The sequence below is a fragment of the Halichoerus grypus genome, chromosome 10 (assembly GCF_964656455.1).
Source record: "Halichoerus grypus chromosome 10, mHalGry1.hap1.1, whole genome shotgun sequence".
Lineage (NCBI taxonomy): Eukaryota > Metazoa > Chordata > Mammalia > Carnivora > Phocidae > Halichoerus > Halichoerus grypus.
The window spans coordinates 103,543,414-103,568,706 of NC_135721.1; the positions used below are offsets into that span (position 1 = coordinate 103,543,414).

Here is a 25,293-nt window from a genome sequence, read left to right on the forward strand (position 1 = left end):
ACTTTCAGACACGTTCAACTATTCAAACAGTTTAAACAAAACAAAAGACAGGATAACTGTGATGGGGAAAAAAGAACTCTCCTGGTGATGACTGCAGCGTCTGGCTTCCTAACTTGACTAATGAAACTTATTCTGGGGTTCTGTCAAATCCACATCTACGGTCACCTGATCAGATGCTTTGGGGACATACGTATGGTTTTATTGATTCTTGTTTAATTTAAGAATCAAGATTTTTGATAAGTAATTCTAACAGCAATTATAATGTAATACATGGTAATATTATGCTGCACAATAAAACTTACTTGAATGTGATTAAAGTCCAGTATTGAGTAGTTCTCCACAATTAAAGGTAATAATTTCATCCACTCAAGTCCCCTCTGTTAAGCACACACATTGACATATATTTGTTCCTTGTCTTGTTAAATAAATATAGAAACCAAATTAGAAGGAGTTCTGCAGATTTCTGAGAATTTAACTATATCATTAAATTGCAATACCAATGATCTATATAGTTAGACTTCTGTCCTGAGTAATTATCTGCATTAACTTCATTTTATAATGCTTAATTTACTTAAGGAAGATTTTAAATTACTTAACAGAAATCAGCGTAATTTTGATTTTTCACTTGCTCCACCGTGTTTCAATTCATTAGTGTTTCAATAACAAGGAATGAACTCTATTGTCTTAACAAATCTTAACAAAATGAGCATGGAAATTTCCTCATAAGAGAAAAGAAGAAATTGAAATGAGTTCCATATTCAAGTCATGGAACGCTGAAGAGAGGATTTTGGCTCTTAGGAGAGGCATCTGTTACCTCAAAAGGAAGGCCACTCACTAAAATTCGGTGGAAATAGGACAGTGGGGCCTGCCAAGAAGGCATTCAAGGAAACTGGGAATGGCAGCACTGTGATCCCAGGCCGACTCTTGGGCATAGAGGTTTCCTTCCCTTAGGTGCTTTGCCCTTACCAAGCTCTTGCTAAAATCAAAGGCCGTGCGATGCAAAACAATTCATGCTAAAATCCAAACATGACACCAGAAGCAAACAATTAACTGGGATCCCACTGTTATCCCTAAGACATATCTTGAGATAAGAAATAAGCTATATTTTCCATAAATCAAACTACAGAGGTTTTAATGATTCTTGCTTTTTATAAAGTGAAATACATTTTCTTACTTCTTTAACATAAATAAACCAAAGAGCTACAGCGCTCACTCCTCTCTCCCCAAATGTTTGCTCCTTTGCATTTAACAATTTACATGCATATCTGGACAACAGTTAACCTCCAGTGGCAAAGAAAAAAAAAAGTGTAAGAAAAATCACATTGACTATTCTCAGAGATTTATTTATAGACATTAAACAACAACAACAAAAACACAACACTCAACATCAATCTATTAAAAAGTCATCTGAAAGCACATGGATGTGACTTAGAAGCCATGACACTGAGATAGTTAGGGAGTTCAAAGTTGTAACATTAACAGAATCGGATCCACATTTCTCCCAAGCATCAGAATTACAGGGACTTGAATATAAATTGAGTTTGGGTTATTAAGTGGTTGAAGAATTTGTTCTTTTTGTCTAAGAATATTGACAGGCTCTCAGATTTTCAGATGCGGAATTAATAAGATTATTAAGAATGTCAACACACATACCACTCCCAGTCGTGGAGAACTCTGCATTTCCTAGCTAATAAGCAACAATAAAACCTGGCAGCCATTTTCCCCTTTGTACTTTCAAACATCCAAAGAATCACACAACTACTCAAGTAATAAGAGATCCGGGGGTGTTTCAGACATGTGGGAGAAAATGCTTAAAGGCAAAATTCCTCAGACACATGCCACAGTGCGGAAGCAGAGAGCTGTTCCCTCCGTTAATCCTGTCACAATCCCATGTACATGTGGGCTGTGAGAAAGACCCTATCAACCTACAACCAAAGGTGCTATTTTCCCTTTGAGGTCACAGTAATTGTTATTTCCACAAATACACCAAACTCTAAAGCCAAGGCTGTTCTTGAGAGAAAATCATTAAATCACAAAGATTGGCTTTACCCGCTGTGCAGGCCCCGGTTAATAAATGAAATAAAAACTTTTCAACTTATAGCTTTTCTCTGGCGCCTCCATTCCAAACATCTCCTTCTAGTGCTGGGTTAACAGCTAGTGTTCTGAAATGGTTGTCTTTTTTATTCGAGATTCTGTTCTAGGGAGCTTATTGTTTTTTGGCCGATCACCTGGGTTATTCTTTGGGCCCCTCTGTTTAAACTGTTCCAAGAATTCTGTTGAAGAAGATTCAGTGACACACTCTGCCCCTGACTTCGGTGAAGAGCACACCTAGAACAGTTGTCACTCCAAGAGAGGGGGCCCACAGTGGAGCATTTCCATTCTGTGCAGTCTACCCCCAAATGGATGAATACAATCTGCTCGACTGTGGGTAGTATTCTGTTGGGCTCCCTCTTCTCCTACAGAATGCTTTGACTGGAATCAGCTAAGAGCAGGGAAAAACCTGCGGGAAGAGGAAAGGTCACTGGTGGGCAGGCCATGTTCCTGGTGGGGGTGGTGGGGGTGGTGGGGGTGGTGAGGCTGGGACCACGAGAAGGGGACAGGTGTCCAGGCAGTGTGGGGAACATCAAAAGAATAGCATCTACGTTCATGGCCAAGGGTAGTGACCAACACTGAACTTCATGACCCAAAATGGTGTCAGGGAGTACGGTTGCCTCTTAAGGAGTCCTACTCTTCAAGTGGGAAAGAAGTCAGAGGCAAGTATAGAATGAGCTAGAGAAACAAAACCACAATTAGTTTTGAGCATTCTGAACCACCTACACTGTGTCTGTTTCCATATTCTTTTATTTCATTGGGCTTTTTCTGGGTTATTTTTCTGCTAACTCCAACACTCTGGGAATATACTTGATTTTCCTTGTTACTAGGGAGGTGCTACTTCAAAGGACCACACAATGTTGAACAGAAAAAAAATGTATTTGATGGGTGGCCTTTGAATATGGTTTTTCCCCTATTTTAGAATGAAATTGGGTTAAGAAAATCTTTAGTAGGTGTCATCCAAAATAAGTCATTGCAATGATTCACTCTGTGACATTTCAGCAAGCCCACTGGAGACATTAGCGGGTGATACTGCAAATGGAAGCCTCCTGTTTTGAAATTCAAACTGTTTGTGACGCCTTCCAACTGGGAAACTGGAAACTCTGGCCACTGAGTTCCCCTTGGGTTCTAATCCTTCCTGAACCTAACCAAAATCTTAGAGGTGGGGGCAAGGGCAGGGACAGGGACACGCCTGGGCTACAAGGGAGAGCAAGCCTCTCCCTCTACTGTCTTCTTCTAATGCTGAGCCAAATTACCCAGAAACTTCTAGCACTTCTTAGGGTAAGTAACAGTTTTGTGGGTGCTGTGGCCACCATGCTGTAGAGAAACCAGGAACAGAGCAGCTCAGATGCTGAACCCAGGTGTTTTACAAGTCTGAGAGGGCACGAGGGGGTGCCTGTCCACATGTGGGCCTCAGGCAGATGAGCTGGAGGCCATGGGAGCCAGGCTGGAGGGAACAAACACTAGGGAGTCTCCAATTAGTCCAGTAGTTCTCAAACTTGAGCATGTTTCAGAATTGCCCAGAGTTTCTCATTCAGTAGATCTGGGGTGGGGCCCAAGGTCTGCATTTCTAACACATTTTCAGACAGTGATGCTGGGCCCAGAACCAGATGTTGAGGACCACTAGCCTGTTCCTTCACTTCTGCCCAACTCAGGCTGAGGAACAAGAGGAGAAATTGTACCCCTATATACAGCACTGTCTTCATGTGGCCCATTGTATGGTCTGCCCAGTGATGAGTCACAAAGGCACATGACTGGTTTCTTCATGCAGTTCGTTCAAGAATGGGGTCATCCTTGACAAGGTGAATGGCTCTGAAGACAGAAAAGTATGATGAGAAAGTAGCAATGTTGTTAGAAAAAGCACATAGCCTCTTGCAGATGAATGCGTTAAAAATTAACCCTCACACGGAGCTCTATTTTCTATACAAAATAATCATTCTAATTCCTTTAACATCAGGGCAGCTACACACACCCCTCTCTTTCCGCACCTTCAGCCATTATATACCCAACTACAAGTTTGCAATCCCCGTTAGTAAGTTAGTGGCCTCTTTCGTACTTCTTTTTTTCTTGGTTGGGCTGCCCCGGATTGCAGATAATCTTTCACTGTTTGTGGCTGAGCCGGTTTGCTGTGCCTGCCCTGGCTGATTTTTTGTAAGATGTCCGGAGGAGAGATTTTCCAAAACATGCAACTCTTCATTAGATGCCGTTTTTGCCAAACCTTGTTTCAAAAGTAACCCCGGATCTGACAGCTCTGAGGCTGGCAAAACCCTGACAGCTTTGCTTTTTTCCACTATTATTTCTCTTGGGACTAATCGATCACTTCCAAGAGAAACTCTCTTGTGGTGGTCGACGTCTGCTGCAGAGCCGCGGTTCCTGCGTTTCTGTTGTGTTCTGGCCCCTTGTGGACTTTGTTTTGGACCTGGTGATGCTGACTCACAGCTACAGACAGGGCTCCTGCCTAGAAGCCCTGTCTCTAACCACTCCCCGAAATGAGGTTTTTGCTGGCTGCTAGCGTCTTCTGGCTGGGTCTGATGAACATTTTCCAGCTTTTGAACAGGAAGCCCCCAGTGGCTCTCAGCTGCCTTTATGTAATCTTTTGCTTGTCCCGTGGACTCTGATGAGGGACTGGTTGAAGCCCAACTGTCACCCCTCCTCCTCGTTATCTCCGCCATCACTGGGTCACTAGAAGTTCCCACAATGTCCCTGCTGCTCCATGATTTGCTCACAACGCTGCTTTTTGTTTCAGTTCTTTTCGCACTAAAACAAAGAAAGATTTTGTTTTGTTTTGTAAAGCTGTAATGGCATGCTGCCCTCCAATTCCTATACCCCTTGTCACGTTTCTTAGACCTCAAAAAGGAGGCACGTGCTACCTTTCCTTCTCCCTTACCTCCCTGGCAAATCTAGAACAATCCCTTAGTGTTATGTTTAAATTCAGACTGGATCAAGCAAGAGCCATCACATTTTCCAACACACGAGGATTAGTTATTAAGATACACGAAGACAGGCTTTGTTTCTTGATCACTGGGTTTGCAATGTAGTTATATTGGAGTTATGATGGATCTATTTTAACTAAGGCAGGGAGGTGTTCATTTCAGATGTGAAGAGTCAATATTGCCTAAATGTGATATATTGTTTTTATTACCGCAGAAGTAAATAATCAGATACATCCAAAGCACAGGCTATGTGTGCGCGCATGTGTGTGTGTATGAGCACGTGTGCACACAAGGATGTGCTTATATGCACATACACACACCTTTTCTACAGCACACACAAAAGGCAATGCAAACTTCAGTCTGATTGTAAAATTTACTTTGAGGGGCAGGGCAGGAGCGGCATGGGGATAACTGAGAGACTGGAGACTTTAACTTCACCACCGATTTGCAGGCTTGTGAATAACAAGAAATTTCTTAAACCACCAAACTCAAAACACTGAAGCTGAAATATTTACTTTGGCTAAGCTTTAGTCTGGAAACACACAAACACACACACACACACACACACACACACACACACACATGTTCTTATTGTTCCTAATCAGAGGCATGAGGATTATCATAATTATTAGAATCGGAACCTGCATTTTAGCAAAGGAATATATTTTTTTAGATGGGTCTGTAGTCACTTGGAAAGTTGTATGAAACACACCACCAAACAGGTGCTTTTCATCTTCAAAGCACTTGTAATTAATTACTCCTTGCAACACACCTGTGAAGCAAGGACTCGCTCCCCACTGTCCAGAATGCAAGAGACAGTCAGAAAGGCAGAAGGGCAAGCATGGGACTTAGGGTAAGGTCGGTGCCAGAGGGGGTTTTGTGATTAATTTCCATGAACTCCTGTTGAGTTCCAGATTTCATGTCACATATCCATACACACACACACACACACACACACACAATCAAAAAGAAGGAAAAGAAAACTTATCGGACCTACATTTCTTTCAGAGCATTTCTCTTGCGCCTTGCACTGGGAGGAAGTGAACTCTCCGCACACTCAGCAAAATAATCAGACGCTCCGTGGAGAGCTCCTTCCGTCTACTCCAAAAGATAACAAAGGTTCAACCAGAAATCTATTAGCTGAACATGAGAAAAAACAGTTCTGCTCTGAATGCCCCAGTGAACGGATTTTTGTGAAGACTAGATGAAACCACTTAGTGTTAAGCTATTTTAATTTTTTTAAATCTAGAACTCTTCGGCAAATGTCACTTTTTTTGGACTCCTACCCAACGCAGTTCATACGTTAATCTGCACCACAGACATACAAGACTGTAAGAGAAAGGATGTTGGTTCCAAACCATCTGGGAACTCTTGGCCAATATCTGCTAACTTTGTGGCCCCAAGGTGTTGAAGCCCAGAATCACAGTGCCAGGCAGCAGCATGTGTGTGAGCTCTGATCTTCCAGAGAGACCTGGTGGCACCATGGTCTGTACCCCGATTAGCCTAAGAATTCCACACATTTTCTCTATTTACAAAAATACAGAACGCGGCCTTTGCAAAACTCAAGGCTACATAAGTGAGTTAAGCCTTTGAATACTGGTACTTTGAAAACTGAAGTTTGTGATTCTTGGCTACCAGAAAACTGGGAGTTTTTTCTTAAACTAACAGCACTACCACAGTTTTTACATAATTCAGAGATTATCTGTGTATCTATCATTATATGTTCCCAAGGAAGCTTCATATAGAAGTACTTATAAAATGTCAAAAACTCCCAATCTTTGCCAACATTGACCTATTTCATAGTTTTGGAATCATTTCCTTTTTGTTAAGTAGATAATCCAGACAAGGTGTTAACTCTTCTCATTTCCTGGGACAGTAAGTGCCATTCTCCACCAAATTCCACAGTAAAATGTTGAGGCCATAAGGAACAATTTTGGGAAATTATCAGTAGGTCCCTTGCTTTAGACTTACATTGGAATTTAATAATGGCAGGCCCAGAACGCCTGGTAGACAGCAGCCATCAGTATGATGCTTGGGTGCCCCACAGGCCAGTGCTCTGACCTTTGTGAAATCACTACCCTGCAGCCCCAAGTATGAGTCTTTAGCTCCCGCTAATCCCGCCTATGGTTTCAGACCTGGATCAATGTCACTCATAGTCATATCCAGTTATAACCTAAGTCAGTTTTAAGAGTTAGTGAACAGGATATTGTAGGTTTTATTGGATTATACTGCATTTTGATGCTTCTCCCTTTCTCCCCTTAAGACTTACTAGTCGACTAAATAGAGCTACAGTTTTAAAGTTAAATAAGAGAGAGAGAGAGATGGAGGGGAGGGGGAAGAAAGGGGGAGAGAGAGAGGGGGGTACAGGGAGAGAGGGAGAAATGAGAGAGACTGAGATTTATGTGTGAAACACTTCTAAACATGCCCTATAAGTACAGTAGATTTTCCCCTTATGACCACACCCTGTAAGTGCTGTATTTTCAGAGCTGAACAATTAACATAAGGAGCATGAGTCAGGCTTTGAACAACTCTGTGGGAACCAGAAAGCCTTTTGCTATTAGGAATGATGTAAATTCCCCAAGGCTTGAAGAAGTCCACAATGGAAGGCAGACAGGGTCATAAATAACAACAATGGATACTGCGTAGACCACATAAAGTATGATGCCGCGATAGTGACACTCGTCAAATCTCATACTAGATCCAATCTCTGCCTTCATTTATTTATTTTTTAAATTCAGTTTAAAGAGCACTATGTATTTCCTATGGGAACTTCAAAAACTTCTTTAAGAAACATGACAATTGACTCTCATCCCAAATTCCTCTGATCACAAACAATGGGGGAAAATGTCCTTGGAAGGAAAAGGACAACAGAAAATGTGATGGAATGACATAAGGAAATGTCCAGTTCAAAAAGGGCAAAACCTGTGACTTCGGTTTTAAAAAAGAGAGAAAAAGAAAAGAAAATGGCAAGGCAGGGTCTCCTGCTTACAAATTAAAACCACATTTGGCAATTTGTTGAAGGAGGCATATTTACATTTGTATGAAGACTGGGTGGGCAGGAAAATAAAAAAAAAAAAGCTTAGATGCCTTCTTCAGTCCTTGAACTGTCAGATCTCATTAGAAATCTCTCATTCTTCTTTTTCTAGGGTCAAGTCATTCCCCTTTGTCACTAAATCGCAGCCTCCAGAGCCCCCCAAAGAAATATTCCAGAGGAAGCAGTGATCCTCTGGAACAGGGACTGGGAACAGGATTTCCCAGGGGAGTTGTCCCGATTACTAATGGCTTCTCGCATCTGGCACCAAAATGTAATCTGTGGCTTATCCAGAGGCAAAACTCTAAGGTACAGACCGTGGGTGCTCGGAAGTGCTTCTTGTGTTTACCTAAAGGACACTACTCCTTTTTAGACTCTGCCTTGAATAATGACCCAGACATCTTCTGCAAAGAATACACACGAACTCAATATATTAAAAAAGGTTACCAGTTGGCCATCCAAAGTCCAGAGTGCACACTTCACGGGGACTCAGTTATTTAAGAAAGAGGTTAACCAAGGGGCGCCCGGGTGGCTCAGTCGGTTAAGCATCTGACTCTTGATTTTGGCTCAGGTCATGATCCCAGGGTCGTGGGACTGAGCCCCACATCAGGCTCGGTGCTCAGCGGGGAGTCTGCATGTGATTCTCTCTCTCCCTCTCCCTTGGCCCCTCCCCCTGCTTGCTCTCTAAAATAAACCTTTTTTTTTAAAATCTCAAAATCTCAAAATACCACTAAAAAAAAAAAAAAAGAAATAGGTTAACCAAAGGGCTCTCTTTGGGCCTTCATCAGTGATTCTTCTTAACCTAGAGGCTAGCTCTGAGTCTAGCCAAGGAATAAAATCCTGCAAGTATCATCACCTGCCCCGTCCACTCCCCACCCATTTACTTTTTAATTTTTGGTAATGCTTTCATTTTAGTTTTAAACTTTCCAGCTATAAAGAGTGTCTATATATAGTTCCAGGACAAAACCAAAAAGAAGTAGGGCAGGGCCACAGGCCCCAAAGGGAATCTAATCCAGGGGGACACCTTCCTTGGCAGATTGAGCAGCCCAGGAAAGCTCCCACAGCAAGGGATCAGGTCTTGTTGCCATCCCCAGGGATGCTGTGGAGTCTAGTGGATGCACCCTGAGGCTAAGGATGTGCGCCCTACTACAGGTCCAAAAGGAAGGCTGAATGGGTGAGTGTTTAAGTATGAAGATCGGTGATGTTACCTCAGTGCTGTCTGGTCTGACTTGGGAAACACATTTTAAATTTGTGGATAGAAAAGACTGCAAAGAGAATCCCCACCAGAATTATCGAGGCAGCTAAGACATGCTTCCTGCCTCTAATCAGAGAATGGGCTGGATTTAAATATAGTTAGAAATACTGGCTGATGTTCAAGTTACAAAGGCAAATTGAAACTGTGGATAAATCAAGGTGTTCACTACATGGTGACTTACTGAATATCAGTTTTGAGTAGAACACGGTTGGATTAATGAGGGATGAGAAGAGAAGTTGGCCTAAAAAGACATAAGAAACACCTGCTCTTGAGTTTATAACCTCCTCAAGGAGCCTGTAAAACACAGCTGAGGCTCCCACAGGCTATTGGGAAGACTGTCACCAAGGGAGCTTTTCAAAAAATATAGATTCCCAAGACCCATTCCTGGAAGTTCTGATTCACCAGATCTAAGGTGGGACTACGAGATCTATATTCAGGTTCCCAGGTGATTCAAGCACTGCTGATATACATGAAATAATACTTGACAGAACAGAGCAACAGATAAACAAATGTAAACCGGTCCACTGAGGCAGTGTTTGGCAAAGTATGGTCCAGTTACCTCAGGCATCAAAATTACCAGGGGAGCTTGTTAAAAAATGTTCCAGATTCTACCCCAGGATCTACTGCATTCGGATCTCCAGGGGGTAGAGTCAAAGCATATGCATTTTAAGCAATTTCCCCAGTGATTCTGATATGCAGTAGAGTTAATGAACTTCTGCCCACTCTAATGGGGCATGGACAGACTTGATAACTGAGCAGAGTCCGGCAGAATCATCCCATCAGGCAACACTGAACTCTGTACCGAACACTGTTTTGAGGCCTTTGTGGAAAAGGATGTGGACTCACAGAAAACATCCCTGCTCTCATGGAATCTCCATCTCATGGGGAAGACAAGAAACAAATAAACATGATGTGTCAGAAGGTTGTGATGTTATGAGGAGAAATAAACGTCCAAAGTATCTGTTTTAGATATGTTGGTAGGGGAGAAGGCTGTAGTAGGTATGAAGATGAGCTTTACCCAGAGATCTGAGTGGAGGGTGAGCCATGTGAACATAGTGCATTTCAGACAGGGAGAAGCATGAACACCCAGGCTCTGTAGATGGTGTGTGCCTGGGGGGAGAAAAAACAGGACAGCAAACCAGGGGAGGGGTTTGGAGGGCAGGTAACAGGTGTGTGTGTGTATTGGTGGTGGTGAGGGGGGAAAATCACATATGGCTTTCATAAGGATGGCACATTTTATTCTAAGGACAATGATGTGCCTCTGGAAGGTTCTAAGGGGAAAAGTCACTTGGCATTTTAAAAGGATCACTCTGGGTGCTGTAGAGGGACAGATGGACGTGGGGAGACCAGTAATGAGACTACTGCAATAGTCCACTCAGAGACGAGGGGTCTTCAGGAGCTGGTGATGGTAAGAAATGGTTAGATTGGAAATACAATTTGAAGGGAGGCCCAGTGGAATGTGTCAATGGATTGGATATAGTTGGTCAGAAGAAAAGTCAAGGATGACTCCAAGATTTGTGGTTTAAATAAGTGGGTGAAGGAAGTTAGCCTTTACCAACACAGAAGTACTGGGGGAGGGACAGGCCTGGGGAAGTAGAACCAAGAAATCAACCTTAGATATGTAAACCTGAAGAGTCCTCCTGGCTATCTAAATGGAGATGTTGAGCAGGAAGTTAAGATACAGGTTCCAGGAAGAGAGAGGTCTGGGCTACGGACACAAAGCTGGGAAGTCCATGCAGATGGTATATAAAGTCATCAGTCAGGATAACTCCACTACAGGGTGAGTTTGGATGAGAAAAAAAGAAGTCAAGAAAAGGAGGATTCAGGAAAGGAGATCATGAGGGAACAAACTGTTTCACTGAAAGTGACAACCACGTCAAATGTGGCTGAGCAGTTAGGAGGGAGAACTGACCAGGGGAAGGCGACTTGACAAAGGCTCTTTTTGGTGAAGTGCTGGGACCCAAGCCTGTTTGGGATGGATGGGTTCAAGAGTGAAGTGGAGACATAGTAGAGACCAGGGGTCTCCAGCAGGAATGTAACATGTGCTGTACATGTAACTTTAAATTTTCTATAGACCATTAAAAAAGTAAAGAAAACTGGCAAAATCAGATTTCAATAACATATATTATTTAGCCCAATATATAAAATGTTATTACAACATGTAATATAAAAATGTTGAGATATTTTATTTTTTTTTTAAAGATTTTATTTATTTATTTGAGAGAGAGAGAGAGAGAGAGATCACAAGTAGGCAGACAGGCAGGCAGAGGGAGAGGGAGAACAGGCTCCCTGCTGAGCACAGAGCCCAATGTGGGGCTCAATCCTGGGACCCTGGGATCATGACCTGAGCCGAAGGCAGATGCTTAACCATCTGAGCCACCCAGGCGTCCCGAGATATTTTATATTTTTATACCAAGTCTTTGGAATCTGGTATGTATATGACATTTATAGGACATCATTCCTGACTCGCCACATTTCAAATGGTCCATTTCCATGGCCAAACGTGGTCATGCAGGGCCAGTGCAGGGCCAGTCACTTTTGAAGGATTCTGCAGTAAGCGGGAGCACAGAAATGGGGTAGCTGGATTGGGAGTGGTTAATGGAGGGAGCATCAGTGATGATTCTGGGCATATTTGGAGGATGTGATCTGCTAGTGTGTGCCAAGTTTCACCTGGGTGTCAGGCACTGTTTCAGAAGTTTTGCAACTATTCACCAATGTCACCCTCGGAAGAGCTTGGTGAACAGGTAATATTGTTACTCCCACACTCCAGGGACCTCACTCGACATGGACAAACAGCATGGAAGGCAGTATCACTACTCATCTGACAAACGGGGCTTCTGTCAGGAGAATCTTGCTTCAGCTTTCAAGCAGCAGGCTGTAGGCCCTGGGACATCAGTATTAGCCCAGGCTGGAACTGCCGAGGAAGGTCCTTGGGACCATGAGACCAGACTGCAGGTCACTCAAAGAGCCCCGTGGGTGCACCCCGCCATCACAGCACGGCCCCCAGTGGGGTCCTCCCAGGGCCCTCCCAGCCACACTTAGAAGGGATGACAGGAGCTATCCCACCATACTCTTGTTTCCAGGACTGCAGAACATCCTGCCTGATATGAGGCAATAAAGGGAGAAGGCAGGAAAAAAAGCTTTTCAATGCCATTAAAGTTTTTCTCACAGTAGGACTTACTGTAGTAATGTGGTGCTCTCAGGCTTTATCTTCTTTAGAGATCTATTCTCCTATGGTTATGTACGTGTTTCCTCTGATTGTTTTAGTCACTCCTAAATGAAAATAATTAATAACCCAACCAGAATATTTTAAAAGTAGGTAACTTATAGTAAAATATTAGGACACATAGTTTTAGGTCATATTCAAAATGTTACCGTGTCTGAATTCTTTGTGATCACATAACTCCCAAGTTGATCAAATCAGGTTGATGCTCCTGGGATGAGAGGGGGGGAGCAGAACGAAGCAGGAGATGGAAGCCAAGGTCTGGTAGTCCTTGGTTGCTTGTCCCGGAGCCCATCTCCCAACTCCCTGATTGGTGGGTTTCTCATCTGTCCTTCAGGATTGTTTGGAAAATTTAAATGCAGCGAGCTATACGAGGCACACTTTAGAAACTGGAAAGTGTTAAACACATTTTCTTGACACGATTGTGAAAGAAAACTTGGTGCCTACAGAAACCATAAAGGGTATGTGAGCAGGCAAGGCTGCCTTGCATTTGTAGAGAACTTATACTTTTCCCCACATCTCATCGGAGCCTTACTGAGTTATTTGGCAGGCAGGTATTGTCCCTATTTGACAGACAAGAACAATGAGACCCGAGAGATGAAATGTGCTTTTAGCTAGGGGCAGAACTGAGTGGAGAAGGCCTGGCCCTCTGTGCAGTGCTTGCCACTGTGCCCAGTGGGGCATCTGCCATCACAGTCAGAGATGCTACTTGTAGAAAGAGTACAGGATGCTGAGTTGGAAGTCCTTGGGTCTAGCCCCCACCCGGTCTCTTCCTTGCAGTGAGATCTAGACAAGCTACTTATCTTCCCCGAACATCAGTTTCCTCTTCTAGAAAAGAGGAATAAGAATATTTCTATGGTAGACACTCATTCATTTCCTGGAAATAATACTCAGATTTTTGTCTCTAGTCCCCATCTAATGTCCATGCAATACAGAGGCCTTGTCTCCACACCAGATTCCAGAAGCAGGCCCATGACCCCGTCCAGGCCAATCAGAGTACTGAATTCATGAGCCTCAAAGAAATGCACGAGTTGCAGGTGGCCTGGGAAGAGGCCTGCTCTCTGTTCCCATGGGCCTGGAGCTACCAGAGCCAACCACCACATACAGGCTTAAGAATGAAGCCAACACTGTGCAAGGCAGAGCCAGAAGAAACAGCCCTGATGATATTCTTTGTGCTTCTGATCAACAAGCCATACCTGAAGTCTGGACTTTACAGGCACATGGGTCAAAAACCTTCCTTTTTTGTTAAGCCATTTTGAGTTGGCCTTCCTGTCGCTTGAAAACTAAAAGGTTCAAGACTGATACAATCTCTTCTCAGGTTTGTTGCACTGAATAAGTTATTGTATGTGACAGCGCCCTACAAACAATAAAAGTCTTTTGCAAACAATAAAAGCAGAGTAAAAGTAATATATTATCAACTTATTCGGGCAGCAAATAATAGTACTTAAAGTATAAGCCTAGACCACTTTCGATTATTTATAACTCTGTGATAAGGCAGACAGAGAAGTTATTCTTGAACTTTAGTGTGATGCCCAATGATTTTCAGGAGCATCAGCATTCTGAAATGTGACATGCTAGGGAATGTCGAGTCACTTACAGAAAAGCAGCTCCAGCACAGCACGAATTCTGACGACCACAATCTTAGACCATGATGCACTGTGACCATACAGAAGCCACATGTCTCAAAATGAGGAAGAGGTCTCGCTTTCCCAAATTTCACTTCTAATATTTTCTTAAATTATTTGGTAATTAATAAGTCACGGAAGTAAAAAGGGTAAAACAGGTGGGATGGAGTAGCAATGAACAATTAAAAAAATGTATAGAAACTACATATAAATATCTATATGTATATCTATATTTGTATCTATATCTATATATAGACTCAAAGGAACTGCAGCAAAAAGAGGTCAAATGAAAGGGAAAAGGGTATCTCACGAATTCCACTGTAAACTGAAGTCACTTTCTCTAAAGATGATAAGGATGGAAGACATCTGTACTGAGATCCCACAGACAAAGCAGTTAATACAGGGACCAGCACCAAGTGAGTCCTCATGAGACGCCCAAGTGGAGGACGTGACCTTCCCCATTTCAGAGATGAGGAAACTGATGCCCTATGAGGCTAAGTCATCTGTCCAATTCCCACAGTGAGGGACAAACCTTTTGCTTCACTCTGTTTCTCTGGGCCAAGTCCCTCTTCCAAGGCCTCCTTTGCTCTGCTTCCTATGAAAGGACCAATCTCTAAGGGAAAGTACTTTGCTGCTGCTCCCTGGGTCAGTAGCAAACACTCTAGGTTTTTGTTTTTGTTGTTGTTGTTTTGTTTTTAATAAAAAGTTGAAGTTTTCTTTTATTCTCAATTGATGACTATGAAACTGTCTTATGTAGATCTAGGGAAGTACCAATAAATAGTTGCAAAGAATGTTAACCTGAAAATGAAATCAGTGAAAAAAATCAAGGAAGTTATTTTGCAGGAAGTACACATTTCACAGGGATTTTCCAGTTTACATTCACCTAACCCTTGAGAACCTAAAAATAAGTCCCACGCACCGCTAGGCCCCACTGTCGAGTCTCTGGCGCCATATGAGCATGATGAAACTTGGACGCTTTAAAGAATTTGCAGGTTTGGGACCTGTGCTTCTTAATGATGGGGGGGTTCGCTGACCACTCTGAGGACTGAATGAAAGCTATTTAACTTTGACTAGAAAACTATTAAAAAAAAAAAAACCACTTTTTTTTTTTTTAAATTTCAGGTAATTCATGAATCACAGGTTAATAGTGCCCAGTTTAAAAGCAGAAGGGAAATATCTGTGAAAAATAGAGAGAAACTTAATGGGGACTACCTCAGGCGAGATACCCTACCTTTAGGGGTCTCCTTATTCTAAAATACCTTCTCCCACAGAATCTGTGGTTGAAAAATGCCAACACCTGCAGGAAGGTTGCTAGCCCTTCATTCAGGTTAGTGATTTTTTTCCCCCTAACATCTCCCGTGGCTCAGTGTGTGGGCCTGGATGGGATGGGAGAGGAGCCAGGTGTGTAAAGGTGTAACCAGCTACGCAGGGGGTAGGGCCGGCCAGAAGAGGGCCCATGGTACCTCTGGACACCAGTGGGAACGAGGCAGAAGAGCCAGAGAGAAGACATCACAGATGACTGTCTTATTTCAAAATTATGAGTGCTCAGAGCTGGCCCTCTGCCCAGGGATGCAGAAGGAATAGCTCTTCCCATTTCTCTTGAATGCAGACAGCAAGACCCCCTTTCCAAGACTCCCATCTCATGACAGTAACAGCTTCTGTGAACTAGTCTGGGAACCTCACCCCATTTATGACACGGTTTCCTTGGGAAAATGAGTACTGAATTCTAAATCATCTGCTTACTAAATGAACTTTCTAAACATAATCCACTTGCACGTCACTCTGTGCTATCACTGTGGGTGCTCAGATGAACATATGAGCTTTTACAAATGTGGGCCTGAGAAGTCTGTGGACTCCCAATTCCTATGTACCTCAGAGAAGAGACTGGGCCCTTTCTCCAAAGCCGTATCTCATTGTGAGTCTATGGGCAGCTGCTGGAAATGAAAGACATTTTAGCTGGTGGTCTCTACCCGTCCTCCCCCTCTGGATGTTGGTTAACAGAGCTCCCACTGAAGGTCACCAGTTTATGCTCTTACTGTATCCCCTCTTCACCACTGACTTGCTGGCTAAATGGGAGTTTATCACTTAACTTTTTTTACCTCTCTTTTTATAGCTGCAAAATGAAGCTGGGCTGGCAAGTGGAGACAAAAAATGAGGGTGCTGAGCTTCTTGGGAAAATAATATGTGCAGATGGATATTCCCATTTCTAGCAGGCAGGGTAAAATATATAGCAATTTGCTAATCTGGTGTTAATGACATTTAAATTGACTCCTCTTCAGGGAAGAATGGAAACAATAATGATAATATTGGATAAGTGCTTTTGAGTCTAGAAGACATTTTTATATTCACTATCTCACTTGATCCTTAGTAAAACTTGGGAAGGCTTGTATAATAGGCATCACTTTTACCTCTGCTTAACAAAACAGGGGACCAATACTCTGAAAAGCCAAATGACTTGTCCAAGGTCATCCAGGGAGTGAGAGAGGCAGTGGTCAAAGCCAGGTCTATTAATTTCAAGTTTGATCTCTTTTCTACTTGTTCTATTCCCTGCCCTGTTTTCCCTAATTGAATCTATCATCTAACTGGTCATCAAAGGAAGATTTTAAGTCTGCACTATGGAGAACAAGCACAAAGGATTACAGGGCCCAGAGACATCCTATTCTCACTTATTCTATCAAACTAGTCAAACTTTGATATGTCCTACTCCAGCTTATCCAGCCCATCTTATTCTAATTCAGCAAAGGGCAGGTTCCTTTTTATTTTTTTCTTAAAGATTTTATTCATTTGAGAGAAATAGCAAGAGAGAGCACTCGCAGGCGGGTGGGGTGGGGGGGAGAGGTGGCTGGGGGAGGGGGTGGAGAGAAGCAGGCTCTCTGCAGAGCAAGGAGCCAGATGCTGAGCTTGATCCCAGGACTTCAGGATCATGGCCTGAGCTGAAGGCAGATGCTCAAATGAGTGAGCCACCCAGGTGCCCAAAGGGCAGGTTCCTTAGGGGTCCTGGAGACAGGGGAACATGAACCATCTCATTCACAAATACTGCTGGCTAATCATTGGGGAGAATTTTATTATTAGGAAAGGAGAATGAAACCTCAGGTTACTGTAACACATAAGTGAAGAGTAGTTAATCTTTTTTTTAAATTAATTTATTTCCTTCAGAGAGAAAGAGAGAGAAAGAGTGCCAGCAGGGGGAGGAGCAGGGAGGGAGGAAAGAATCTGAGGCAGACTCTATGCAGAGCGCAGAGCCCAACGTGGGGCTCAATCCCACGACCCCGAGATCACAACCTGAGCTGAATTAAGAGTTGGATGCTCAACTAACTGAGCTGCCCAGGCCCCCCAAGGACAGTTAATCTTCAACAAAATGATTTCACCTGAGAAAAAAAATTTTATCTTCTTTGTCACAGCCTAGAAAAACTATCCTAGACAGACCAAACCAACCTAGAATATCTCATCCCCACCACCAGCATTTTCACTAGGACACTGCACCTGCCAGCCCATATAAGAGCTGGTGTGTGACGGCTACCGTAGTTTCCAATTCAACCCAAAGAAAACAGCCCATCTGTAGGCCCTGTTGAGGGTGGGCCCTAATCTGTTCCTCAACTGTCTGGTGACCATGTTCTGACCCTTAGCACTGGCCACAGGTGACTGGAAGAGGAGAGGGCAGTCAGCCTGGGGAGGCAGAAGGCAAGATGGTGGGCACTGGAGAAGTCCTGCTACTACAGGGCCAAGGAGAACCTGGTCCCCGGAGAAGCCTCTTGCTTGTGTGTACCCCAAAAGTGAAGCCCCATTAGTAGAGGCAGACTGAGCATGTTTATCCCTTAAACCCAAAAACCACAATTAATCACAACACTGATCAATATACAGAATAAAAACCTCACATTACAAACTAAAACAAATTCCACAAAAATATAAGAAAATATAAGTAAATATTTGTCCAACTATGAGAACTAAAACACCAAGATCATCAAAGGCAGAAATCATTACGGAAACCATAAAAATGAGGACATACACACCTACCACACAGCAACGTCATATAATTGAAAGGTAAACGATAAATTCACTAAAAGTTAACTTTCCTTACTATGTAAGAAGTTTTTAAACAGTCAGAGGAGTTCGTGAAATACAAAAATACCAATAGGAAAATGGACACAAACACACAATTCACAAATGAGTGGGTACTGGCTAAAATAAGTACATAGTGACCTCAGCTATCAAGTATCAAGTATGGAGGGGTACAGACTAGGTCATTAAGAGAGGCTGTCTTTAGGTTGGGAGTTGTAGATAATTTTTACTTTCTTTGTAAACAAAGAATTCTAGAGTTTCTGTACAATGAACATGGACAATTTTGGTAAGCAGTTATTAAGTAAAAAACTAAGTTCAGAACACTGTGGGAAATGTGAAATATGGAAACAACATCTTCCCCATCAAGGAACTTTTCCTAGGGCTACAGGAATCTCTGGTTAATGGCTTCCAAGGAACTTACCACTAGCATTGTTTAGGAAATACAATAAGATGAGAAGAATGGATTCTTAAAAAGCTTATGACACATTATGAAAAACTTAGAAAAAAATCCACTACTTATTTTTTTGATACAAAAAAAGAGTTCTTTTCTCGAATGATCTGATTTATAGTTAAGCAGAAGTTTCCTTATAAAACATTGTCAATAAGGGTGCAAAGTTAATGCATAGTCTAACTATTAAGTAGTTTATTTCTTCTAAAAACAGAAGGTCTGAAATGTTTCTTTATATATATATATATATATTTTTTTTTAAAGATTTTATCCATTCATTTGAGACACAGAGATACAGAGAGAGAGAGAGAGCATGAGCAGGGAAGGAGGCAGAGGGAGAGGGAGAAGCAGGCTCCCCGCTGAGCCAGGAGCCCGATGCGGGGCTCGATCCCAGGATCCTGGGATCATGACCTGAGCCGAAGGCAGACGCTTAACCATCTGAGCCACCCAGGCGCCCCCTTTATATATTCTTTTTATCTTTCCTAAAATAAAATGTAGCTCTACCCCCCATTTTTTTTACCACAACTTTTAAACCTACAAGTGAGGTTCTCTTTTGTACAAAATTATTTGACGGTTGTTACTTAGCTACATTTTCATCTGCTTCCTTGGACAGAAATTCAGTGTGAGAAAGGATTTCTGAGATCATTTGATACCCTCCCTCCTTGACTGAGATGAGGGTTAAGGCCCACAGAGGTTCAATTATGACAGCCAAGCTAAAAATAATCTCGGCTAGCACAGTTTATTGCTTCTTTAGACTCGTTCTCATTTCAATTTTATACTCATAAACTAGCAGAATTCTTTGTCATTACACAGTAGTTTGACTCACATGTTCAGTTTAGTGTTAAACAGTATCTCCCGTCGGTACATGCCAGTGATTGTCCCCCGAGCTGATGCTACAGCGAGGGCCTAGCGCATAGGGCCTGGTGACCGGTGCGTCTGCAGAACCTTGACGACTACTGCCACAGCTTGGCCACGACCCGAATGGGGCAGGCATGAGGCAGAGAACTCAAATATCTGAATTATATACCCACTTTCAGGCAGCCCTGGTGTGCTACATGCCATTTCACAGACTTATAGCTTAGGTTTAAAAGTAAGAAAATGATTTAGAATTTGGGGCTTTCTTCCGAATAGCAGAGGATCCAAGTGTGCCATTAAGGTGCAGAATGGATACATTGTTAAGAAAAAAGGAGGCTCTATTTGAATTACATTTTTTTTTTTTAGGTCACCAGGGTAACCTTCAGTACCCCTGATCTGGCAGACTACAAGCTCCTTGAAGGCAGACTACAAGCTCCACTTTCTTATTTTTTCTTTTTTTTTCCCTACCAGAGCTCCTGGCACAGAGCCAGCACTCAGCAACTTATGTTCAAGTGTGATGGTGAGAACAGATGGGAAGGATCTCCAGAGGGTAGGAGTGCCTGTAACCAATGCTCTTTGAGATAATAGCTTTGTGCTGACCCTGAAATGCCCCAGCTATATACAGAGTTCTATTTACACAATAAAGTTATTACTTAGTAAAGTAATTACTTTGGTGAAAATTGGCTATTCACTTTAATAAAGAAATAATGAAAATAATAAATAATTTTTAATTTCCCAAAAGCCCCAGAGCTTTACATCTGAGGGAAAAAACAGCTTCGACACAGGGACCTGGGTTTGTAAATATGAAAGGCAATATTGTTGAAATGGAATATAACTGAGTGCAAACAAAATTTACTTAATGCTTTTCATATTTCTCGGGGAAAAAAGGTAAGGGAGAACAAACGCCACAGAACAAAACAAAAGGTAAAAACCCTCGGAAAGACTTCCTGGCTCCATTCCTAGCAATAGGTCAAACACTGGGGCTACAAGGGCCTCGAGATTTCTTATGAGAAACTGTAGTAAGAAAAATACAGTGACTCATCTCATAATAATGCCCTTTCTTCCCAAAGTACACATCACAATTCCCACATCCCTGGCACATGGGCACTCGATGCAGAGCTATTGCAACACGGCGCATCTCCCTGCAACAACGCCCCTCGGTGGGCGACAGAAATGCCGACGCTGGGGTAACAGACCTCCCTGGTGCTGGGGAGGGCGTGAGGGGGTGGCATGGCTGCACCGTTCTGCCCTCCAAAGGAGGGAGATTACTCCCTTTTGTACTGCTCGATCTGGAACAGCGGTTCTTTTGTGCAACCACCTTTAAGAACCGGGGAGCTAAGTGCAGCTGGCTTCCTTCTATACAGGCTGAAAGGACCCCCTGGCAGAGCAGTTCTGAATAGGCACTCCCAGATTTCCTAACCAACTGTCATTTAGATATGGAGGAACCAAAAGGAAAAGGAAAAAGAAAAAGAAAAAAAGGAGAAGGAGGAAAAGGAATCCGCTACTCGAGGCACAAGCGAGGCGCCCAGGCTGTTGTTTGCGTACGGGCTCACTCCCCCGTCACTTCTGGGGCCATGGAAGACCGAATTCAGTAAACATTTACAGGAAAATCACTGATGCTTATTGACAAAAACGCACCTCCAATACAGCTATTTAGGAAGCCAATTTCCCAGGCCTTGCCCAGTCAGACATTCCTAGAGAATAACTACCAATGGAAATGAGATGGATCCTGCCCTTTGGTGAATATCAATGTAAACTGATAAAGAATTCAAAGCTTTCCACAAGTTCAAGGAATATGCACACAAAAGCCAGATATTACTGGCTTTGGGCATTTGAAGTATATAACAAGGAGTATGCAGGCCTTCTCTCAGACAGAAGGCAATTCTGGGAAGGAAGGATGGTTTATTGAGCCTCAAATGGCTGAGACAGCTGGGCTCTGCAGAGGTCAAACATCAATGAGGTGAAAGCTCCAAGGCACCTGCAGTGGAAGGACCATGTTTTTGGCTTGATGGGCAATTTGCAGGAGGACCCTTTGCTAGGCCTGGATATTTCACTGTTTCTAGGGACAACAAGCTTAAGGAAGTGGTGGACTGGAGGCCTGAAAGGAGAAAGGGGTGCACAGAGCCTGTGTCCAGCAAGGGAGCTGGTTAGTGGTGCTACGTGTTAGCTGACTCCCGCGTGCGTGGCTGGGAAAGTGTGTGTATGTGAAGGCACAGTCAGAGGTGCGGAAGAAGAGCAGCTGAAGAGCCAGAGACAGAGCACATGTAAAGAGTCACTGAAAACAATGAAAGACCCTCATGATATGAACTCTGATAGTGTTATCACTAGAAGTCAGAACATACTGAAGACAAGGGCGCCTGGGTGACTCAGTTGGTTAAGCGGCTGCCTTCGGCTCAGGTCATGATCCCAGGGTCCTGGGATCGAGTCCCGCATCAGGCTCCCTGCTCAGCGGAGAGCCTGCTTCTCCCTCTCCCTCTGCCTGCCTCTCTGCCTACTTGTGCTCTCTTTCTATCTCTGTCAAATAAATAAATAAAATCTTAAAAAAAAAAAAAAACCACATACTGAAGACAAGAAAACTGAACTGGCTTATGTAAAAGGCTCAGACTAGTCAACTCTTCAGAATGAAAATTCTTAACATTTAGGAAGTCCTCCAGATTATAGGATTTATATGACAGCAGCTATAGAAAACTCAGATCTGTATAAAGACCAGTGCCCCTAAGGAGGATAATATTTCATTTGTATTGAAATGTTTTAATTCACCCTTAACAATTTAAGATATTAAGTATTAATATTATATATCATACAAGATTTAATTTCTTCTGTATTCCATCTGAAGCAATGACACTTCCTGGTATAGCTAATTGTTTTCTTAAACCACAGATCAATTTCTTCACTGCTCTGAGAATCAGTTAAGTTATATTATAGTTGTTTGCCAACAGCATTACTACTTTAGTATTTATTAATTTACTAAGACAACTCTAACATCCTGGGAACATTTCAAAGAATACACTTTTAATACTTTTTACCAAATTTGCTTGATTTATGCCATTTAATTGATAGATGAAGAAATAAGGGTCCCACTGGCTTTTCCAAAGCGCTCATCTGCTCCAAACAAAAGCTTCTCTGCTCTTTACTTTTCCTAGGTCCCTATTCACCCTTCTAGTCTCCATGCATTTATTTAAGATGAGGTAAGAAGCTGGTTTTAGACCATGTGGGCCAAATTTCACATTTCATATGGATTAAAAAATAATAAACATAAGGAGTAATCTAATATTCCCATAAATTATTTTAGAAGCATAATAATCATGTCACACTTCATGTCCAGGTTTCATGTCTGCTAGATTTTTTTCCTCTTTGTTAAAGTTCAATTAATATAACCAAAAATATGAAAAAAAGTTTGCACACAGATAAGTTCAGATAGATTGGACTGTGGCTGCAGCAAGAGACAGACAGACAGACACACACACACACACACACACACACACCCAAGTAGACTCTCTCAAGTATATATGTTAAGCTTACAAGACAAAGCTGTAACCTACAATATTATGGGTGAGTTTTTTGTATCTATTTAACTGCATTGAGAACTCCAATGAAACATAAATGAAACAGGACCTGATGAAGCTTGAGACTAAGCCTGAGAAAAGAGACCGAAAACAAGCCCTATCAGCAAAGAAACAACACACTGGGGAAAAGTACTGATTCTCATGAAAATGTCAGTGATTCACCATGGAATAAAATTCAAAAGCCACTGACCCCAATGAAAGCTTCCAGTGGAAACATGTGGATTTTGCTTCATTTCACTGAAAGACTTTGCTTTATCTCATTTGAATATTATCATAAGCACCATCACAGTTTTTGTGATATGTTGCTTTCCCATTTAAAACTGACGTAGAAAAGATAAGGCTGATCAAACTAAATTTTCAAGGGGTCTTCAGGATAAAAAAAAATAAAAGCAAACAAACCAAAACACATCAGTTAATATTATCATGCAATAGGTAGGACATTTTTGGTCCCTTAAAAGATGCACTGAATGATGGATAGCCAAATGATAACTGAAGACAACACTTTTTTCGATTTTTACAGTAAGTTGTCATTTAAGCAGATTTATTTATATAATGTTTTTGTACATACCAATTCTTCATTCTGACTTGCCAAAAGATCACGACTGAATGACAGCTGACTTACACAGACCACAAATCTGTCAGGAAATACACGGAGCTCTGCACAAAATGAAGAAAATCAAGTTACTAAAGGCATCAAAAATCTATGAACAGAGAAATGCTTGGTCCCAGATTTTTCAGTTATAGTTATAAGCATGTATGTATCAGACACATGTCTCTTCTCCTCCTTGCCTTTCAGTGTTTGCAATCAGCAGGGCGGAGCAAGCATAGAGCTCTGGGGAGCACCCAGGAGGTTGCAAATTGGTCCACCTGAGCCCCTGGACCATTATATTATATCCCATGAAACCCCCAGGAAGGGCCTTTGCAGCCCTCCCCCTGTGTCAGTTTGCTGTTCTTTGACCAGAACTCACATTTGGGAAACAGGATCAATGTTCTCTAATGAGTATGCAGATTTATACAGGAAGAGGAAGAATAGGAGATAAAATCTGAAAACTCGTTGACGTTCTTACTAATTACTTTACTTATCATCTCTTTGGTCAACTGGTCTTAGATCAGTCCCCTAAACTGGTGGGCAAATTCCCAATCTGAATCAGGCTATGAAAATAGCAGTGTCATTAATAGGAAAAATAATAAGGAAATAGTAAAATATGCGATAGCAAAGATGATACAATTACACTACAGTCCACTAATCTATCATTACAACTTCTTAAAGCAAAACCACTGACTTCCGGGTGGAGAAGGCTGAAGGAATCACAGAACTAGATGCCCCAACATTCAATGAAAAAAAGAATACAAAGTGGTAAATGCCATCTGTATCTTTCCTCCTCTCTCATCTGTCTGTCTATTCATCCACGTTCACTTACGCAGCCTCCACCTATCTCTGGAGTGATGTTTAGCTGATGCTAATAGTGTATATTCTGGGTGGCAGGTGAGGATCTTCTCCCTTCTTTATACTTGGTTGTATTGCTCTAATATTTTTATAATACACATGTATCATACTGATATCACAAAGCCATTTTTCTAAAAGTGAAAACTTCCCTCTTAGATGACCAATATTTCTAAATAGGGATGGTATGAATCAGATAAGTGAAGCCTTTTACATACACTGTTCATTTCCAACAATGGATGACAATGTGAGGGGCTGACTGAGGTAATAACGCCTCTTAGCCTGATACACTCAGGAGCCAAGCGTGAAGGTGTTGATTACAGAGACACACAACTTAAACACTGTTAACACCATACCACCTGCCTAGGTTAAATTACACCAAAGGCCTAATGAGTTAATGTTCTAGTAATAGCCATCTCCTTAACCTCTCCCCTAGACCACCGCTGTGTCCTTGGTGATCACTCTTCCCTATTCTATTTTATCCTACTTAGTGCAAGCAGGTTACCAGTTCTAAAAAAAAACAAAAACAAAAAAAACAGCTCCACTTATCCTGCTCAAAACCCCATCCTGGGTCCTCAGTATCTACCACAGACCTGCAAACTTCAAAGCCCTCCCTGAGTGGGACCTAAGCTGTCATTCTGGTCTTACCCCTGTTAGACCTCCCCATTTCAGAAGTCTGAGTGTGTTGAAACTCTGACCTCTCATGGATGTTTATCTGGTTAGGAGACTAGGGATAGACTTTGAAAACCCAAAGATAAATAAA

The 25,293-nt window shown here is 42.3% G+C and overlaps 1 protein-coding gene across 1 annotated transcript in view; it reads right to left on the bottom strand.

The window, feature by feature from the left end:
* Window positions 1–1,326: 1,326 nt before the first annotated feature.
* The window catches only part of SLX4IP (SLX4 interacting protein), a 182,142-nt gene continuing 158,175 nt past the window's right edge, over window positions 1,327–25,293 (bottom strand). Inside the window, 4 exon segments of the mRNA XM_078056934.1 lie at window positions 1,327–4,154; window positions 4,157–4,848; window positions 6,022–6,122; window positions 23,655–23,743. Of these exon segments, the coding sequence (XP_077913060.1) occupies window positions 4,129–4,154; window positions 4,157–4,848; window positions 6,022–6,122; window positions 23,655–23,743 (908 nt within the window). The 3' untranslated portion in view covers window positions 1,327–4,128.